General features: G+C 40.6%; 1 protein-coding gene across 2 annotated transcripts in view; it reads right to left on the reverse strand.

The window, feature by feature from the left end:
* SLC23A2 (solute carrier family 23 member 2) overlaps positions 1-20,458 on the reverse strand; it is a 143,982-nt gene that overhangs the window by 23,179 nt on the left and 100,345 nt on the right. For both annotated transcript variants that reach the window (XM_061436583.1, XM_061436584.1), the window contains exons 6-8: positions 12,977-13,065; positions 11,886-11,956; positions 10,732-10,913 (exon numbers count right to left, since the gene is read on the reverse strand). In XM_061436583.1, the coding sequence (XP_061292567.1) occupies positions 10,732-10,913; positions 11,886-11,956; positions 12,977-13,065 (342 nt within the window). The remainder of the gene's footprint in view (positions 1-10,731; positions 10,914-11,885; positions 11,957-12,976; positions 13,066-20,458) is intronic.

A 20,458-nucleotide genomic window follows, 5' to 3' on the forward strand; every position in this document is an offset into this window, starting at 1 on the left:
GGCTCTGAACTATGCTGCCACATTGTGAGGGCAGGGATGTCTGGGCTGACTCAAAAGTTTATGTGTAACAAGTCCTATACTCTTGATCCAGCTATGCTGAATGCTGTAGGAAGCAGGTGGTCCAGTGACCCCCTGGAGCAGAACCCAACACATCCTCACGTGTCTGGTGCCCCATGTATGGCACGTGTGGGATAGCTTCCCATATTGAAACAATGAAGGTATACCATAATATGTCTCATCACCTGTAGGGACTCATTCTTTCTCTTATTACCTTAGAGTTGACAGGAAGAGAGGATTCTCAAAGTTAAGCTTAACTGTTCCTGGGAACAGTTCTAATTGCTGAAATGGAATTATCAGTTCCATTGACAGCCAGTTAAGTGCCGCTTCACAGTCACACTCCAAATGAGGTGTGGATTGCAGCTGGCTGCCACTCTACCATTTCCTCACCTATGCAGGCACTTCACTGACCTGGTGCCACCACAAAGTCATCAGATCAGTACCAGTTCAAGGATGAAGACATACATGGTGCCCGAGTTATTCCAACTCCCCCATGAATGGGTGATGTTTAACAAAAACCAGTATGACAATGAAGGATACGAAAAGAGGTGTATTTTAAACTTAGATCAACATAAATTTTTCACATCTTAAAAAACGTTACTGATTTACTTCCAATTATATACTAAGATCCAAAAAGCCTGGTATCTGTTATTACTGTTATTATTAGTGCAGGTGACATGTCACCTGACAGTTACATCTGACAGTTACGGTGTCCACTTTTCAAAGCACGTTTCAAAAGGGAAAGGGGACACATAACAGAGTCCAAGGAAGGACACCCACACTTCAGGTTCAAATCTGGCAACTGAAATTGAAAAGTGAACTGAGCAGGATTCTTCTGTTTTAATTTTAATCCTTGAATACACCTGTGGGACAGGTAGGGCAGGCAGCCCCATTGCAGAAAGGCAAGAGCAGAGGCTCAGCACTGGATGCTGTGTCAGAGTTCACAAGACTTGGCCCAGCACAGAAGAGACAGGATCTGAGACTTGATGCTCAGCCCACAGTTCTGTCCACCACACCAGGATTTCCATCTCATGTGACATTCTGCTTATCTGTCTACCTTTGTTTTAACTTTACCTATATTATGCAAGCAATACATACTAAAATGTAGAAAAACTATAAAAGGCAGATAAGTGAAAAGAAAGACTCAAAATCTTGAAGACTGCTCATCATCTCATATTGGATGACTGAATCCCAGGGCTTTTAGAGCATGTTATTGGGTCCCAGGCACTGGGATTAGAAAGGGAAACAGGACTATCTGATGTTATCCTTGCCCTTGGAGCACAAACAGGTCATCAATTGGCCCCAAAAGGAATCAATCATATTTTACATGCTGCTTCCCAACTACCCTGCAGCCCCAGTTAAGGCCTGACCTCAAGAGATGGCAACCTCCATCAGCATCTTAGTGGCTGCTCAGCATTCCATCTAGTGGCTGTACCATACCACATCTTATTTAAACACGTCCCTAAAGTATGACATTGGGAGCAACATAACTGCAATGAATCATCTTTCCCTGGCACCAGTGTGAATATCTGCTTATGACAAGTTCCCAGGACTAGAATAGATCTGTCAAACAATGAATACCTTACTGAAAAGTGCTTTGATACAAACCGCTAAATATTAAATACATACAGAAACGTTGGGTGAATTTACAATCACATTCAGAGACCAAGAATGTCCATGTGCTAATGTGATCAGCAAAGGCTTAATTTCCAAAATATACAAACAGCTCATATATCTCAACAACAACAAAAAACCCAACTGGAAAATGGGCAGAGAGCCTAAATAGACATTTCTCCAAAGAACATATACAGATGACCAACAGGCATATGAAAAGATACTCAACATCACTAGTTATTAGAGCAATGCAAATCAAAACTACAATGAGGTATTATCTTACACTGGTCAGAATGGCCATCATTAAGAAGTCCAGAAATAATATATCTGAAGATCAGACCGAAAAAGTTCTACAAATGCTGGAGAGGGTGTAGAGAGCTCTCCACACTGTTAGTGAGAATGTAAACTGGCACAGTCACTATGGAAAACAGTATAGAGGTTCCCCAAAAAACTAAAAATAGAGTTGCTATATGATCCTGCAATCCCATTCACGAGCACATGTCTGGAGAAATTTAAAAAGATACGTGCACCCCAATGTTCACTGCAGCACTATTTACAATAGCCAAGAAACGGAAACAACTTAAATGTCCATTAACAGGTGAATGGACAAAGAGGATGTGGTATAGAAACTAATCAACTAGACTTCAATGAAAATTAAAATCGAGTGAAATTTGCTCAGTCATGTTCGACTCTTTGCGACCCCATGGACTGTAGCCTGCCAGGCTCCTCTGTCCATGGGGTTCTCCAGGCAATGATACTGGAGTGGTTTGCCATTTCCTCCTCCAGGGGATCTTCCTGACCCAGGGACTAAACCCAAGTCTCCTGCATTGCAGGCAGACTCTTTACCGAGTAAGCTACAAGGGAAGCCCAAAATTAAAATAACCTATACTAAAAAAAAATGATGTGACAGACACACACACACACACACACACACACACACACACACACACACACAATGGACTACTACTCAGCCATAAAAAAGAATGAAACAATGCCATTCACAGCAACGTGGATGGCTCTACAGGTTATCATACTAAGTAAAATAAGTCAGGAGAAAGACAATACCATTATCACTTACATCTGGAATCTAAAATATGACACAAATGAACTTATCTATAAAATAGCTTCACAGACACAGAGAATAGATTTGTAGTTGTCAAGGCGGTGTAAGGGAGGGATGGACTGGGATTTGGGGATTAGCAGATGCAAAATATTATATATAGAATGGATAAACAACAAGGTCATGGACTTCCTTAGCAGTCTAATGGTTAAGACTCCATGCTTCTACTGCAGGGGACATGTGTTCAATCCCTGGCTGGGGAACTAAGATCCCATATGCTACATGGCCTGGCCAGAAAAAACCAGAACCAAACGAGAAAACAAGGTCCTAATGTATAGCACAGGAAACTATATTCAATATCCTGTGATAAACCATAATGAAAAATGTGTGTGTGTGTATATATACACACACATATATATGGATAACGGAATCACTGCTATACATTAGAAATTAACACAAAACTGTAAATAAACTACACTTCTGTGAAATAAATTTTTTTAAATATCCATTTCCTATTCACTGTAGCAGGGGGGTTTATACTTTTAAAAGTGAAAGTGAAAACTGCTCAGTCATGTCTGAATCTTTGTGACCCCATGGATTATACAGTCCATGGAATTCTCCAGGCCAGAATACTGGAGTGGGTAGCCATTCCCTTCTCCAGGGGGTCTTCCCAACCCAGGGATCAAACCCAGGTCTCCTGCATTGCAGGCAGATTCCTTACCACCTCAAACAAGGGGAAGCCCAAGAATACTGGAGTGGGTAGCCTATCCCTTCTCCAGGGGATCTTCCCAACCCAGGAATCAAACTGGAGTCTCCTGCATTGCAGGTGGATTCTTTACCAACTGAGCTATCAGGGAAGCCCTTTATTCTTTTAAATCCCTACCAATTTCATCAATTTAAAAACACTATCATCATTTTAATATTCATTCTTTAACATGAAAATAGGTATTTCAGCATTGTTTGCAACAGGAAATATTTTAAATAACATGCTTGTGTATCAACTGGGAAATGGCTTGTGTGCGTGTGTGTGCTCAGTCATGTCTGACTCTTTGTGACCCTATGGACTATAGCCTGTCAGGTTCCTCTGTCCATGGGATTTCCCAGGCAGGAATACTGGAGTGGGTTGCCATTTCTTCCTCCAGGGGATCTTCCTGACCCAGGGATCAAACCTCCATCTTCTACATTGGCAGGTGGAGTCTTTACTGTTGCATCACCTGGGAGTAATTTAATATAGACTATTTGATACTACTTACATTGTGCAGCTGTAGAAAGAATGAAATAGATTTAAACAGATTGTCTTGGGAAGGTGACCCCAACAAATTATTCAGATGAGAAGTTATAAAATAATGATAAAGCTGTATATGTACACGTTTGTATTTCTGCAATAATGCAAAATATGGAAGGAGAAACACTATATTATTGTTAGTTATTCAAGAGAAGATTTTTTTGAGGGATGGGGTGTGTGGGAGGGACTATTATTTTACTTTAGATTTCTCTGTTTAATTATTATTAAACTCCAAATGCCAAGAATCTCAACGAATTTGAGGATATAGGTAAAATGAGACTTTTCTGGAATGTTTGGTGATGGTACATGGCAATTTATTAAACTATTCTACTTTTGAATAGATTTTAAGTTATCCATAAGAAAAGTAAACAGAAAAATATTTTCAGGAAAAACACAGTTCCCACTCAGAATTTATGTACAGTGTTAGAAATGGCAGGTAGTAATTCACCACATTGACTCTTCCTTTAGAGACAGTCTGTCTCTAAAGGCCACATCTATTGGTTGACTTAGGAGCACAGTGACCCACCACCAATACTCCTACTGCTAATGGGTCCCCTTCCATGTGAATATGCATAATGATAACAAGTGAAGATAGCCCTTTTTAAACACTGATTGGTTATTTGTATTATTATGTTTTTGTTAAGTGGTTGTTCATACTACATCCTTCATTTATTACTCTACCAGGACTCTCTCTCCTTTAAATTAACTGGTGAAATTCTATGAATTGGGAACATTATCCTTTCTTATGGAGTTTGCTGTATTTTCTCAGATACACTTAAAATTTATTATCAATGGTTTTTGATATGAGCTTTAAATTAATCAGTGGTAAAACCAATCTTTCTCTTTTCCTATCTGCCTTATCTAGCCTATTTAATATAGGTTTCCTTATAGCCCTTTCATGATTTTATTTTCTACATTTGAGTCTTTAATTCAACTGAAATGTAATTTGATATAAATCAGAAATCTAACTTTTTCCCAAATAATTATTTTTTACACAGTTCATTCTCCACTGATTTCAAGCATCATGTATAAGTATTAATTTTTTTTATTGGCCATGTTTCTATCCTTTATGTTCTACTCTATCAATGTCTACCCTGTCCCAGATCACAGTATTAAGTCCTAGAATGTGCTTTAATTATCGTTAAGGGCAAGTCATCAAGCCCTTCTCCCTATTCCTGCATTGATCCATATTATTTTACTTTGTCTTATTTACTGGCTAGCACATTCAAAACTTTAAAAGATTCTGATAATAAACATTCTTATCTCAGTTTATGATTACAATAGGCTGTCTAATTTAAGTTTTTCACCATTAATGTATGTTGTTGTTCAGTCACTAAGTCGTGTCCAACTCTCTGCAAACCCAGGGACTACAGCACACAAGGTTTCCCTGTCCTTCAGTATCTGGCAGAATTTGCTCAAACTCATGTCCATTGAGTCGACGATGCCATCGAACCATCTCATCCTCTGTCAGCCCCTTCTCCTGCCCTCCATCTTTCCCGGCATGAGCCTTTTCCAATGAGTCAGTTCTTTGCATCAGGTGGCCAAAGTACTGGAGCTTCAGCTTCAGCCCTTCTAATGAATATTCAGGGTTGACTTCTTTTAGGATTGATTGGTTTGATCTCCTTGCTGTTCAAGAGGCTCACAAAAGTCTTCTCCAGCACCCCAGTTCAAAAGCATCAATTCTTCGGTACTCAGCTTTCTTTATGGTCCAACTCTCACATTCATACATGACCACTAGAAAAACCATAGATTTGACTATACAGAACTCTATCAGCAAAGTGATGTCTCTGCTTTTTAATCTGCCATCTAAGTTTGTTATAGCTTTTCTTCCATGAAGCAAGCATCTTTTAATTTTATGGTGGCAGACATCGTCCACAGTAATACTGGAGTCCAAGAAAATAAAATCTGTCACTGCTTCCACTTTTTCCCCCATCTATTTGCCATGAAGTGATGGCATCAGATGCCATGATCTTAATTTTTTGAATGTTGAGTTTTAAGTCTGCTTTTTCACTCTTTCACTCTCATCAAGAGGCTCTTTAGTTTCTCTTCACTTTCTGCCAGTAGAGTGGTATCATCTGCATATCTGAGGTTGCTGATATTTCTCCCACAATCTTGATTACAGCTTGTGAGCCATCCAGCCCAGCATTTTGAATGATATACTCTGCATATAAGTTAAATAAGCAAAGTGACAATTTACAGCCTTGACGTATTTCTTTCCCAATTTTGAACCAATCCATTGTTCCATGTACGGTTTTAAATGTTGCTTCTTGACCTGCATACAGGTTTCTCAGGACGCAAGTAAGGTGTATGGGGCATTTAAAAATCATATTTATCACTGCTAACAGTCTGCAGTTGGAACATAGGTTGATCAATTTTTAAAAATCATCACCATGTTTTTTAAATAAAAAAACATAGTGGATTTTAATAAAATTAAATTTTCTAATATTTAATCATCCTTGAGTTCCTGAAATGACAAATACATTGCCCTTTTACTGTATTATCTGTAGCAGCATTTTCCCAAACCATGTTCCAAGGAACATTCTTTTCAGATATGTTTATAGATGCAGCACTTAAAAAAATTAAGTATGTACAGAGCTGTATAGTAAGGCCCTTTTCTGAAAGTTTTCTACACACTTGCATCTTAGAGACTGTATCGAGCCTTTTAAGACACTGAGTTTTAGATGCTACTACCTGAACATACTTCCTTAGGGTTTTATACAACCCTAGGAAGGAAAAAGTTGATCCAGGATCTCCCTTCTGCATTAGCTCTGTCACAATTTGCCATTAAGATAAAACTGTGAAGTTTCCCTTCTTTTTCAAAGCTCCAGTACAGATTAAACGGTACAGGAATTCTCTCTTCCTTGGAGATGTAATATACTCAATGCTTAACCAGTAAAGCACATCCTTTAGGAATGAAAGTCCTTCCACAACATCCTCGACTTTTCTTCCCAGAGTCAAGGGTGTGGTCACACCTCCTGCTCCTCCCCTAACTTATTCACAATGCTCTTACTGAAGATCCCTGCTCTGGAACAGATAGTGAGCCAAGTACTGGCAGTGTCATGGTGATTACTATAGAGCTGAGGTCCTGCCCTCACAGAGCTGACATCCAAGCACAATAGAAGAGCTCTGGAAAATAAAAAACAAGACAGCAGAAATAAAAAAAACTCAAGAGAAGGAGTCACAGATAAAGCTGAGGAAAATTCCTAGGAACAGAGGAAAAAAACAAAGAGATGAAAGAAGAGGAAAGTAAGAGGACAACTTTGGAAGGACCAACATCCTAGAAGTTCCAGAAAAAGAGAGACAAGCAGGGATGGAAGCAGGGGGGTATCTGTGAAATAATTCAAGATCATCTCCCATGAACACCCAAGATTACAAAGTAAAACAGCCCGGAGTGCCAAGCCTGAGATGTAAACAGACCACCAAAGAGTAGCAGGCAAGGTTTCAGACATCGTGATGACAGGAAGACCTAAAAGATTCTAGAATCCAGCAAGAATTGGGGACAGAAGAGAAAGTCTTGAAGAGATAATGATCAAGCATTTTATAGGACTGACAATGCAAAGGAAGGGAGAAAAAAATAAATCGGAGACCAGTTTGGAAGTGATGGCTGAGTGTTGTGGCAATGATGACCAAGGACAGAATCAGGATTTTTTTCTGGAGGTAGGAGAGAATGATGGGTCGTGCATGGTGAATGAGGACGTGAAGAACAAAGGATCACTGCAGGGCTTCTGGCTTAAGCACCTGTGCTACCACTGCACCTGTGGCTGTGCTACTGCGAGGATGGCCTCAGAAGGAAATGGTTTATGGGCAAGGAGGGAGTCAAAAGTTGGAGTTTTCTTAAAGTTTGAGGTGTCTTGTGTAACAGCAAATGGACAAGGCAAGTCAGGGCTTTGATCTGAAAGTCTGAGTTTAGAGGTCCACATTACAGGTTCATGTGGAGCCCACCAGCATAATGCATGTCTGCTGATGTCATGAACTCGATGAAATACCCCAGAGGAAGAGAATGGAGACAGAAGGAGGCCCAGGACCAAGTTCTGAGGAGCCCCAACATCCAGAGGTCTGGGGGAGAAGGGGGCAGTTTTGATTATTTACCAAAAAAACAGCTGGAAAACCACCTGTTCTATATATATATATATATATATTTAAACTTAGATCTAACTCATCCTCCCTAGAGCTAAGTTTTATCACTGCTTTGTGTGTGCATTCCCTTCTCACCTTAATTAGCCCTGCCCGAAGTCTATCTGTATGTTTGCCATTTTCCAAAAAACCAGCTTTGGCACGCATCACTTCTATTTGTTTCTTATTTTTTATTTTGTTGTTCAGTTGCTCAGTTGTGTCCGACTCTTGGCAACTCCATGGATTGCAGCATGCCAGGCCTCCCTGTCCCTCATCATCTCCCAGAGCTTGCTCAAACTCACGTCCACTGAGTCGATGATGCCATCCAACCATCTCATCCTCTGTCATCCCCTTCTCCTCCTGCCTTCAATCTTTCCCAGCATCAGGGCATTTTCCAATGAGTCAGCTCTTCTTATCAGGTGACCAAAGTATTGGTCCTTCAGCTTCAGCATCACCCTTCCAAATAATATTCAGGGTTGATTTCCTTTAGGATCTCCTATAGTCCCAGGGACTCTCAAGAGTCTTCTCCAGCACCATAGTTCAAAAGCATCAATTCTTCAGCACTCAGCCTTTTTTTATGTCCAGCTCCCACATCCATACACGACTACTGGAAAAACCATAGTTTTGACTACACAGACCTTTGTAGGCAAAGTAACATCTCTGCTTTTTAAAAAGCAGGGTGATTTTAAATAAGCCTTGATGTACTGCTTTCCCAATTTTGAACCAGTCCGTTTTTCCATGTCCAGTTCTATCTAACTGTTGCTTCTTGATCTGCATACAGGTTTCGCAGGAGGCAGGTAGCAGGTAAGGAGGTCTGGTATTTCCGTCTCTTTAAGAATTTTCCACAGTTTGTTGTGATCTACACAGTCAAAGACTTTAATATAGTCAATGAAGCAGATATTTTCCGGAATTCTCTAGCTTTTCCTATGATCCAATGGATGTTGGCAATTTGATCTCTGGTTCCTCTGCCTTTTCTAAATCCAGCTTGTACATCTGGAAGCTCTCAGTTCATATACCATTAAAGACTAGGTTGAAGGATCTTAAGCATTACTTTGCTAGCATATTTTTTGTATCTCTACCAATGTTTTCCCCTGCTTTAACTGCGCTCATTTTTCATCCTGTTTTTCTCATTTCTGAAGATAAGCTCTTCATTTTTATTTGACTCTTCTTGAGAACTGAGCGTTAAATAAGTGTGACTAGTCCTGTTATCATCATTTTCTAAATTGTCAGCAATTGTAAAGTTTGGAGTTCTTCTCTGAGTTATTTATAATGGTATTCTCTTGCTTCTAAGTGGTTTGGGGGTTTTATTCATTCTTTTATTATTGGTTCCTAAAGTTTACAGCAGGACAGTAAACACAATTTCTCCTTTTTGGAACTTACTGCATTTCACTGAGTGAACATTCTCACATGCCTTCAACACACCCATCCTGATATGGAAATATTGACAACCTTTGGTGAAATGAGAAAACTAAGAACAACGCTGGATGTTTTCTCATACTTTAATTTATAATGATATATGGATTACAATTATGTAAGGATTCACTTTATTTGTAAACCACATTCTAACACAGAGAGGCAGAATTAAGTGTCACGGGTTAAGTTCGAATCAGACTATTTGGGTTTTGAAAAGCATCCTGGCTAACTGTGTGACCCTGAAAAACTAACACTGCATCTTTGTCCCTGGATTTCTTTACTTGTTAAACAGGGATAACACTGGTACCTACCTTCATTTATAATATATACAACCAGTGTTATGTAAAGCATGATATGTAGGCTCAATACATAGTGTTTTTCATTGAATAATTACAGAAATTTTCACAAAACAAAAACAATTAGAAATCCTCTTGTGTTACTTAATTTTTTAAGAAATCTGACTGATTGCAAAAATTCTAGAGTCTTAGAATCATTTCTTATGAGGTGGTCAACTCTTACGTATGCTCTATAGAAATATGCTCTACAGAAATATGCTCTACAGAGATATGCAGAGACTGTGGGTTCTATCTGTGGTACACAGAAAGCAGTGGCTCTAATAATCAACCTTATAAAGTTCTGAATGTCTTTACTGACATTACTGAAAAAAGGGATAAGTGACATATTTAATTCACTTCAAGTACTGTGCGAAAGGACTGGCACCGACCAGCAGGACTCTGGCAGAAATGACAGCTTTGTGACAGGTGTGCAGAGCTGTCTGACCTGAGAGCCACATGACCCTTGATGCCAACACTGCAGGCCACAGCTCTGTCTCCTGCCAGTCTGGAAATATTTTTGAGTCTCATTTAAAGGATTCAGCTTCTTAGTATTTCAATTTCCATGTATGAGACTTGGCATGACCCCAGAAGTCAAGAGTTAATGGCGCCCCCATCTTACTCCTTTCTCTAAGTTTAAAACCTTACAACCCTCCCAATCTTTAGAATACCTTGACTGCATGGCACTTTAATAATTCCCTGGCATGACACAAATAAAGTTTAAACTATCAGACTAATCTTACATATCTCCTAAAGTCTGTATAAATGTTCAAAACATTCAAAGAAGCTGTCCCTCGGTGTTGGGAAGAAAGGAGATTTTTTTACTGTCCACTCCTGAGTGGCCTTGGAACACTTACAGCATGGCGATGCCCCAGTGCTTCCCTGCTCTCTCTCCTGCTGCCTGGAAACCAGAGAGGCCAATGAGGGCCACCGTGGGTGTGATGGTCAGGGGCCCGATGTATTTCAGCAGAGCCCCAGGCAGGCCCAGGAGGCCGATGACCACTTCTATCAATGAGGACATGATGATGGCTCCCTGGATCTGGAGCAAGAGAGGACACAGACATAAGAGCAAGCTGCTTATAAATCACACACTCTTAAATGTCACCTGCAACCACAACTGATAATTCTGTAAGGCATCAAGCTATTATAAAATAGGCATGACATAGCTGAGAAATTCCTGGGAAACCCTAAAGATACCAGTGGGTGTGATTGGGACCTAGCAAACCTAAGTATCACCAGACTGATGTAAGAGTATTACCGAAATGGGCACTGGACACAAAATCAGCTTTCCTATTGCACTGATTGAGACAGACATAATTTATCATTCTCATTTAAGACACAACATTCAAAACAAGCCTCAAAGGTACAATGCAGTACAAAGATTCTTGACTTTAAGAAGTAGCTCCTGCAGGACATTTAAAAGGTAGTGTTACTGACAAAAATTCTAAAGGAATATTTCTATTGTACAGAATGGTCATATCTGTTAATTCTAAACTAATGGTGAATGGTTTTACAGGTTTTGGAAGATCTGGATAAAATGTCAGTCATTCTTTGTATCTAAGGACTCCCATACCCTCCCTATTCTATCCAAGTGCACCGAAGCAGACAAATGGCTTTAATTCCTTCAACCAACACAGACAAACACTGAGGCAAGAATAAATCGTTTTGCAACCTATCAACTCTGTGGCTCCCTCCAAAGGGAGCCATGTCCCTCGGGTGGTTATGCTGGCGGGTGTAAGCAGACAGGTCTGTGGCAGCACAGGAGAGGAGGAAGAGAAAGAAGGACAGAAAAGAGGGCAAGAAACAATACTGTCTGGTGGCACAAAGCACTTCTACAAGCTTTATTTTATAGCGATGTCATCTAAATTGAATTTCACAACACAAATGAACATATCAGTAGCTGGAAAAAAAAAAGAGCTCAGTGTAAGCAACTTCAGTATACTGGGCATGACCAACACTGAAGATGAGAAGAAACACAAAGAAGCCGTAGTAGACAATGCTCATCATTTACCTCGCGTATTCGGGGATACCAGATGTGTTCTGTGTGTAACAGCGCTGTCGTTCCGTTGGCAACCGAAACATCTTGAAAACAAAAACAAAGACAAAATTTTTCTTGGAGTGACACTGATGTTTGATGGGACATATTCATTTTACTCTTTTTAAGAAGAATTTTCTCCCTGTTCTAAGTATATCTGTATAAATACCCAACCCTAAAATTCAAGTTACAACAGTACAGCATATCATACTGAAAGGTGGATTCCCTATCGCTAATATAACCAAATTTATTCACCAACAAGAGCTCCCAGCTTCTCAGAAGCTGACTGAACTGCTGATACACACTGCTAGTCCCAGTCTCATACGAAGACCAACCTTTGCAAGCAGCTTATTGAAATGACCAATAGCAAGGTTGCCTGACTAAGGTTTTAAAAACCTAGATAAAACTGAGGCCCTTTTTCTGTTCCTAAATCAAATCAGTGGTCACAAAGTAACTCCTAGGAGCAAGGAAGGAAATAAAGACTAGAAAATTCTGCTCCTAGAGCCTAAAAATTTAACAGTATTTTGAGAGTACAACAGGTCTATCTGCTTTCCTCAAATCCCCTATCTGATCTCTTCCTGACCTTACTGGGTTATTTAAGGATCTTTGCAATCACTATGAGGAGGATAGGAGGTGGAATGAAAGTCATTTGCAGAAAACCAAAGCAGCCAGATCCTTAAAAAGCAAAGATGTTTCAGAGAAAGGATGCTGATGCAGCAAAGAGAGTGACTACTGGTGGTTCATAAAATCCACTGAAAGAAAGAGGCAGAAAAACAGCACAAATATTTTTCTATTCTGTTTCCGTATTTATCAATTTCATTAGTACAGAGAAATGAGGTCCTTTACTGGTCCTTACTTGCTCTGGGGGTAGGGATGAATGAGTGGATACAGAGAGAGACAGAAACACGATCCACAGATTGGAGTATTCTAAGCTATTTTGTTGGTTGTGTGTTCTGTGCCTGATTCCAGAAAGGATTTACCACTGCTGGGGGCAGCACATCCAGGCCTCCCTTCTATCATCTGCATTAAAGGACCCCAATGACATATGTGGAAATAACTGCAATTACCTGTGGTGTTACATTTCCATTTATCTAAAGACAGGATGGCTCGAGCAGGGGCCAGAAATGCAAAAGCACTGGCCTGAAACAGGGGTAACCTAAAAGAAACGAGACCAAAACCATGATCACGGCATCAGGAACTACCGAGGTAGTTCACTATTTGACAGCTTAACAGTCTTTTCCATAGACAAACAGCACATGAGTAAACGCAGGCACACCTGGAAAAAAAGCCCCAGTCTGCAAAGATATCCTCGGCCATGCAGCCAGGGACGCTGGCTTCTCCATTCTCCCCTCCTAATGCTCTCTCCCCAGAGAGCCCCAGGGTAGGTTCTGGGGGAGCTCTGTAGTCAGTGCCAGCACCCCAACACCAGCCCCTGACATTACCACCTTTCCCCTTGGTGGGGGGAATGCAGGCATTGGGGTGTCTCTGTCCTGCTGAGCTTGTGAGCTCCTTATTAAACATCAATGTACCTCTTCTATTTTACCATCCTCCTCCCTTTCAAATTCTTATTGGTTATCATGGGAGAAAAACCTATCGCCCCCTGTCATTCCATTTTGTAAGTCAAAAACTGCCATGAATCACTGGGGATAAGCATTAAGATTACGTTAGTTATCTATTGAGAAAAAGGAAAACTGCAAGTTACAAATCAACAGTAGATAAAACATTCTGCTTAATCATAAAAAATACTCAAAAAAGCGCTTGTACCCTTATTTCTAAAGGACCCAGAAAACTTGCAGATTCTGTTAAATTTCCTGCCTACACTGTCAAACTAAATGCAGAGATCCTCAGATACCATCATTCAATTACATTCTAGATAATTCATATTGATTTTATGAGCACGGATGCTACTCAAATTCAAAAGATTTTATTATTTATTATTAGAGTATAATAGAGTGTTTTCCACTGGAGTTGTATTAAGGTGGCTCTAATGGGCTAACAAAGGAACTCAATCACTATCTTTAACATTATTTTGAGGGTAAAATATGAAACTAGCCCTTTGGTTTGCAGGGTTTGGAACTTTCAGATATCCAGATCATTCTTAAAATACTTCTAAGCAGCCTTGAATCAGTGTCCTGGCCAGTAGGATAGGAACCCAGCCAGGCTCTCCTCTGAGCTGACAGTACGTCCTGCCCTGAGCGACACAGTAACTGGATTGAGAAACAGTGGCTCTGGCTGAAGGACATAGAGCCACTTTACAAATACAGAGCTGATACACACTATTCTGAGGTAGATGAGGCTCTTCCCCCACACAATCATCTAAACTTCAGATCCCTGGGCTCTCCAAGCAGACAGGACTGTCTGTTCTTTTACTCTGTACTGATGACTGGAAAGGAAACAAATTAAACTGTGCTTTTCTTTACACAAGGAGTTGGAAAACCACCTGGTTTTATGAGTAAAGTTTCACTGGGACACAGCCACCACCCTCACTCATTCATGAGCTGTCTTCGCCTACTTTTATGCTTCAATGGTAGAGCTGAATAGTTACAACAGGGAACACACAGCCTAAAATATTCACTGGTTAACACACTACAGAAAAAATAAAATTGCTAACCTTGACTACAGGGAAAGTATATCTTAAATATGTGAAGATAACCCAAAAATGTAGAATTTTTTTTTTAGTAGACATTTTAAAAGTTAATAAATAGTGTTAACTAGATGTCATTAATGGAGAAGGCAATGGCACCTCACTCCAGTACTCTTGCCTGGAAAATCCCATGGATGGAGGAGCCTGGTGGGCTGCAGCCCATGGGGTCGCTAAGAGTCAGACACAACTGAGTGATTCACTTTCACTTTTCACTTTCATGCATTGGAAAAGGATATGGCAACCCACTCCAGTGTTCTTGCCTGGAGAATCCCAGGGACGGGGAGCCTGGTGGGCTGCCGTCTATGGGGTCACACAGAGTTGGACACGACTGAAGTGACTTAGCAGCAGTAGCAGATGTCATTAAGAAAATATGAGCAGATTTTGTAGCCCCAGGAGAGAAAAAGAACCTTAACAAGCCCCACACAAGTTCTTACTTTGTTCAAAACTCTGCTGGAGGTGCCTCATTTCCTCTTGAGCATCCAGGTGACCTGAATCCATTTCCCAGTCTAGTCTCTCACCCATCATGTCACACACCTGCACTCCAGGCAAGCAGTCTATGTTCTTGCCTCTGAGCCTTTGCTTATCTCTTCAGTTATCAATTCATTTCTAAAGCTCCATTTCTATTCAACATTTAAAGGCCACAGAAAATACCATCTCCTCCAGGAACTATTCTTGGCTCTCCTAAGGATCTATAATGCATTCCCCTACTGAGGACATTCTGGCCATGATTTCTACAAGTTACTCCCCAAGTTGCCAGGGAACTGCTTCATGATTCCCTGGGGTGGCGTGGGGGGGTGGTGGGCGCTGGTTAAAAATGAACATTTCTTCATCTCACTCAGTCCAAGTTAATCAGAGTCTCAGGTGGAGTCTCTGAATGTGCATTTTGAATAATTACTTCTGGGTGAGGCTGACACACTAGGCATCGACCCCTATGCCAGATGAAGTGATTTATCATTTTGGTCTCTTGATGAACGTTTCCTGGGTGTCTGCTTGACACAGGCACACTTATGAACAGATGAGACAATGGGAAAAACCACCCCTGGGCCCTTGAGGGGTTTCTGTTGTGTGAAACAGATTATCTATCATGGCTATACATGAAGGGTAGTGAGGGAGACGGTACAAGATGCCATGGGAGTCTGTTATCACTTAAAGGACAATAGGTACTTTGGCCCATAAGCAAGAAGTTAGTAATCCAGGCAGAGGAGAGCAGATGCAAATGAAAGCCACAAAACAGACCCAGAAATCCTCAAAGAATTGCAGATACTTTACTGTGGGTGGGAATTGGTGTGGTGAAGGTCAGAGGGGACCAAAGAGCAAATGCCTTGCAATTTTCTTGTAAACAAGAGAAAAACTAGTGAAGAACCTTGCTCTGAAAGGATCACTTCTGGGGGGAAAATGCAAAAGTTGACCTTAACTCCAAAACTATTCTCAAGGCATTCCAAGAGGCTGTGACAGAGCTCTGGTTAGTGGTCCTCGTTTCACTGACTCCACCCATCCTGTGGTGGCAGTTCAGATGACCAGCCTGCCCATGTCAGGTTTCGGCCTCTACAGCTCCCTTCACAGCACTGAAGCATCTGTATTGAAGAGCTCCCTGCTGCTAACCTGCTCATCTCCCCAAGGGGTGGTATTGCCCTGACAGTAGGAACTGAGCCTGTTTACCCATCACTGGACCCCCAGCACTAACTTTCGCTTAGTAATTAATGAAGGTGCTATTGACAAATATCTTTCGAGAGGAATTTTATTAGACTAGAAATAAGAGGTTATGTCTTTCTGCCATGTTGATTTTAACTGCAAATTTGGGGGAGAACTTTTTTAAGATTAAAGGCACTGGGTAGAGACTGTGGAGAAGGCAGTGGCAACCCACTCCAGTACTCTTGCCTGGAAAATCCCATGGACAGAGGAGCCTGGTAGGCTGCAGTCCATGGCATCGCTACGAGTCAGACACGACTGAGCAACTTCACTTTCACGCATTGGAGAAGGAAATGGCAACCCACTCCAGTGTTCTTGCCTGGAGAATCCCAGGGATGGGAAGCCTGGTGGGCTGCCGTCTATGGGGTCGCACAGAGTCGGACACGACTGAAGCGACTTAGCAGCAGCAGCAGCAGAGAGAGTAGAGAGTTCAATGTGCATGGATTTTCAAGATAAAATCAGATAACTCCCCCATGCCCCAGAGGCTGGCCGTCCTCTATGGTGCCATCAAAGAAAAGGTATCAAAAAGTTTAAAAGGAAACAGTCCCACTAGCAGCACCAAGAAGGGATGAAATGCATCTGCCCAGAACTAAACCATTTAATGAAAATGAATAAAGCAAACACATAATTCAACAGCACAGAGAATACACTCTGTGCCTGGCTTCCTCCATCTACCAAGAAAGTAATCAAGTTGGTAACAAAAACTTTCATCACCAAGTAAACATTTACTTGAATCTAAGCTGCAGCACAATTGCAAGTTTGGCCTTAAGAAAAGCAAAATACAATGTGTCAAAGAATATTCTTTTCTTAATTGGAAATATTTCCGTACTGTTTACTACACCTACATGTATGTATGTATCTGCTGGACTGCTGAAAAGGAGCTTGTGGGCATGGAGTCCTCTACCCAAACACTTTAGCAGGCATCTCTTAAGAATAAATAAATCCTTCCACATCATTGCCCCCTGCCCCATAATCACACCCAAGAAAGGTGACATGAATTTTAATAACAAGGCCTAATAGTTAGGCCATACTTAAATTCCCCAAATTCTTTTAAGATTTTTTTTTTTAATGTGGACCATTTTTTAAGTCTTTACTGAATTTGTTACAATATTGCTTCTGTTTTACATTTTTTGCATTTTTTTGGCCAAAGGCATGTGGGACCTTAGTTCCCTAGTCAGGGATCAAACTTGCACCCCTTGCATTAGAAGGTGAAATCTGTCACTAGACAGAAGTCCCTAATTGTTTATAAAAGTGCTTATATCCAATCACAGTTTCTACACTGCAGTTGGTTATCGTGCATCATACTTAAGAGTCAGGCTAAACATTTTTGGCAAAGACTACTCAGGTGTCACTGCCTTCTTTGGTAGCTCAGCTGGTAAAGAATCACCTGCGATGCAGGAGACCCCAGTTCCATTCCTGGGTGGTGAAGATCACCTGGAGAAGGGATAGGCTCCCAGTTCAATTCCTGGGTGGGGAAGATCCACTAGAGAAATGGATAGGCTACCCACTCCAGTATTCTTGAACTTCCTTGGTGCTCAGCTGGTAAAGAATCCGCCTGCAATGCGGAAGACCTGGGTTTGATCCCTGGGTTGGGAAGATCCCCTGGAGAAGGGAACGGCTACCCATTCCAGTATTCCAGCCTGGAGAATTCCATGGACTGTACAGTCCATGGGGTCACAAAGAGTCGGAAATAACTGAGCGACTTTCACTTCCAAATACTTCTGGCAAAGACTGCTCAGGTGTCGTACCTTTCTTATAGCATCACATCAGGAGGCCTGTCAGGCTGTCCCATGAAGTAAGAAAACTTGGTCAGGGTAGTGACTACTGGAACTCTCCATTTTAAAAGTGCCTCTTCCTTTTGTAATGAATAAATTATCTATAAGGTGATTCTTAAATTGTACAAATATTATATTCTCACTAGTTTATTAACATTCTTACAGTGTGGCTTAAAAACTATAATTTTTAATTTTATCATTCCATTGATATTAATTAGTGTCCTTTTGGTTTGTTTGTTTGATTGTTTTTAAATGCTTTTATTTATTTGGCTGTGCCAGGTCTTAGGTGCAGCATGTGGGATCTAGTTCCCTGACCAGGGATCGAACCCAGACCCCCTGCATTGGGAGCTCGGAGTCTTAGCCACCGGACCACCAAGGAAGTCCCTTTGTGTCCTTTTGTAAAGAGCTTTTCTTTTTGTCCAAAAAGAAAATATCATCATAAACACATGGACTAATTTTTCATTCAGTTTAATAACACACTTCCATGACTATTCCTTTTAATATAAACTGTCCCAAATTTGCCCAAAGCACCACAGTTCCAGAATTATACCAATGTCACTACTAATAAGACTACTAAGTTTAAGGTTGAAGCTGAAACTCCAATACTCTGGCCACCTGATGCAAAGAGCTGACTCATTTGAAAAGACCCTGATGCTGGGAAAGACTGAGGGCAGGAGGAGAAGGGGACAACAGAGCATGAGATGGTTGGATGGCATCACCGACTCAATGGACATGGGTTTGGGTAGACTCCAGGAGTTGGTGATGGACGGGGAGGCCTGGCGTGCTGAGGTTCATGGGGTCGCAAAGTTGGAAAGGACTGAGCGACTGAACCAAACTGAAAGTTTAAGGTTTCTCTTTTTTTTTCCTTTAGAATATATTTCATTCAGAGTGTGCATAGTATTATGTTCTAAAGTCTATGAATTAATTCTTTTCCCATGTGGCCAGCAATTTGTCATAGGTTCACTTGTTTCTGTTTGTATTCAATTTTAGGATTTGTGTTTCTTCATCCTTTTAGAGTTTGTGTTTTGAACATGTTGAATATTTTATAGTTTTAAAATAAAACCATAAAACATATGGTCACTCCCATTCCTATCACCTCCACCCTCCAAATCTCACTTATCATTAACCATTTTTATTAATTTCTAACTTATCCTTATTTCTTCAAACATACACACTGTTTTACAACTTGCTTTTTCCAATATATCCTTAGAACGTACTCTATACCAGTTCAAGAAGCTCTTCCTTATTCTTTCTCAGAGCTGCATTCACTGTGATGTATGATAGTCTCCTACATATGGGCATTTAAGTTGTGTTAACTATTTTGTCATTACAAATTACACAGCAATAAAAAAACTTTCTGCATTTATTTTGCATTTGTGGGAGCGTATCTGCAGGGTAAATTTCTAGAAGTAGGACTGTTAGATCAAATGGTAAATGCATATGTGCTCTCAATACTGTAACACCCCTCCTCATAGGGACTGAACTATTTTCACTCCTGACAGCAACATGTAACAATGCCTGTTCTCCTACAGGCTTGTTAAAATTATTTTTGTTAATCTGACAAGACAAATTGTGTCTTAGGGTAGATTTAGTTTCTGAAAAACTGAAAGTGTCACTCAGTCATGTCCAACTCTTTGAAACCCCATAGACTGTAGCCCGCCAGATTCCTCTGTTCATGGAATTCTCCAGGGAAGAATATTGGAGTGGGTAGCCATTCCCTTCTCCAAGGAATCTTCCCAACCCAGGGATTGAACTCAGGTCTCCTGCATTGCAGGCTGATTCTTTACTGTCTGAGCCACACACTCCTGACAGCAATGTGTAACAATGCCCATTCTCTCAGTTTTGCCATCAGAGTGGCTTGTCCAAATTATTTTTTGTCAATTGACAAAGGAGACAAATGGTGTCTCAGAGTAGATTTAGTTCGTACTTCTCTTATTATAAAGTCAATTTGATCCTTTCCTATGATGAAGGGCCATCATACATATAGCTTTTTTGAGAATTGTCTATTTGTGTCTTTTGCTTTTTCTATATACATATATATTTTTTAACTTTGATTGTAAGAGTTCTTTCTATATTAGACACATTGTTGTTTAGTTGCTAAATTGTGTCCAACTCTTTTGTGACCCCATAGACTGTAGCCTGCCAGGCTCCTCTGTCCATGGGATTTACCAGGCAAGAATACTGGATTGGGTTGCCATTTCTTTCTCCATGGGGAATCTTCTTGACCCAGGGATCGAACCTGAGTCTCCTGCATTGGCAGGCAGATTCTTTGCCACTGAGCCATCTGGGAAGCCCCAGTTAGAGATATTAGAACTTACCTGTATTACAAATATTTTCTCCAGTTTGCCATTTTTTATATTTTTTACAATGCAAAGCTTAAAATTTTAAAACACTTAATGGCATTATATTTTAATCCTTTTATTGATTCTAGAGTTTGAGTC

This window comes from Bos javanicus, chromosome 13 (genome assembly GCF_032452875.1).
Source record: "Bos javanicus breed banteng chromosome 13, ARS-OSU_banteng_1.0, whole genome shotgun sequence".
Taxonomy (NCBI): Eukaryota; Metazoa; Chordata; class Mammalia; order Artiodactyla; family Bovidae; genus Bos; species Bos javanicus.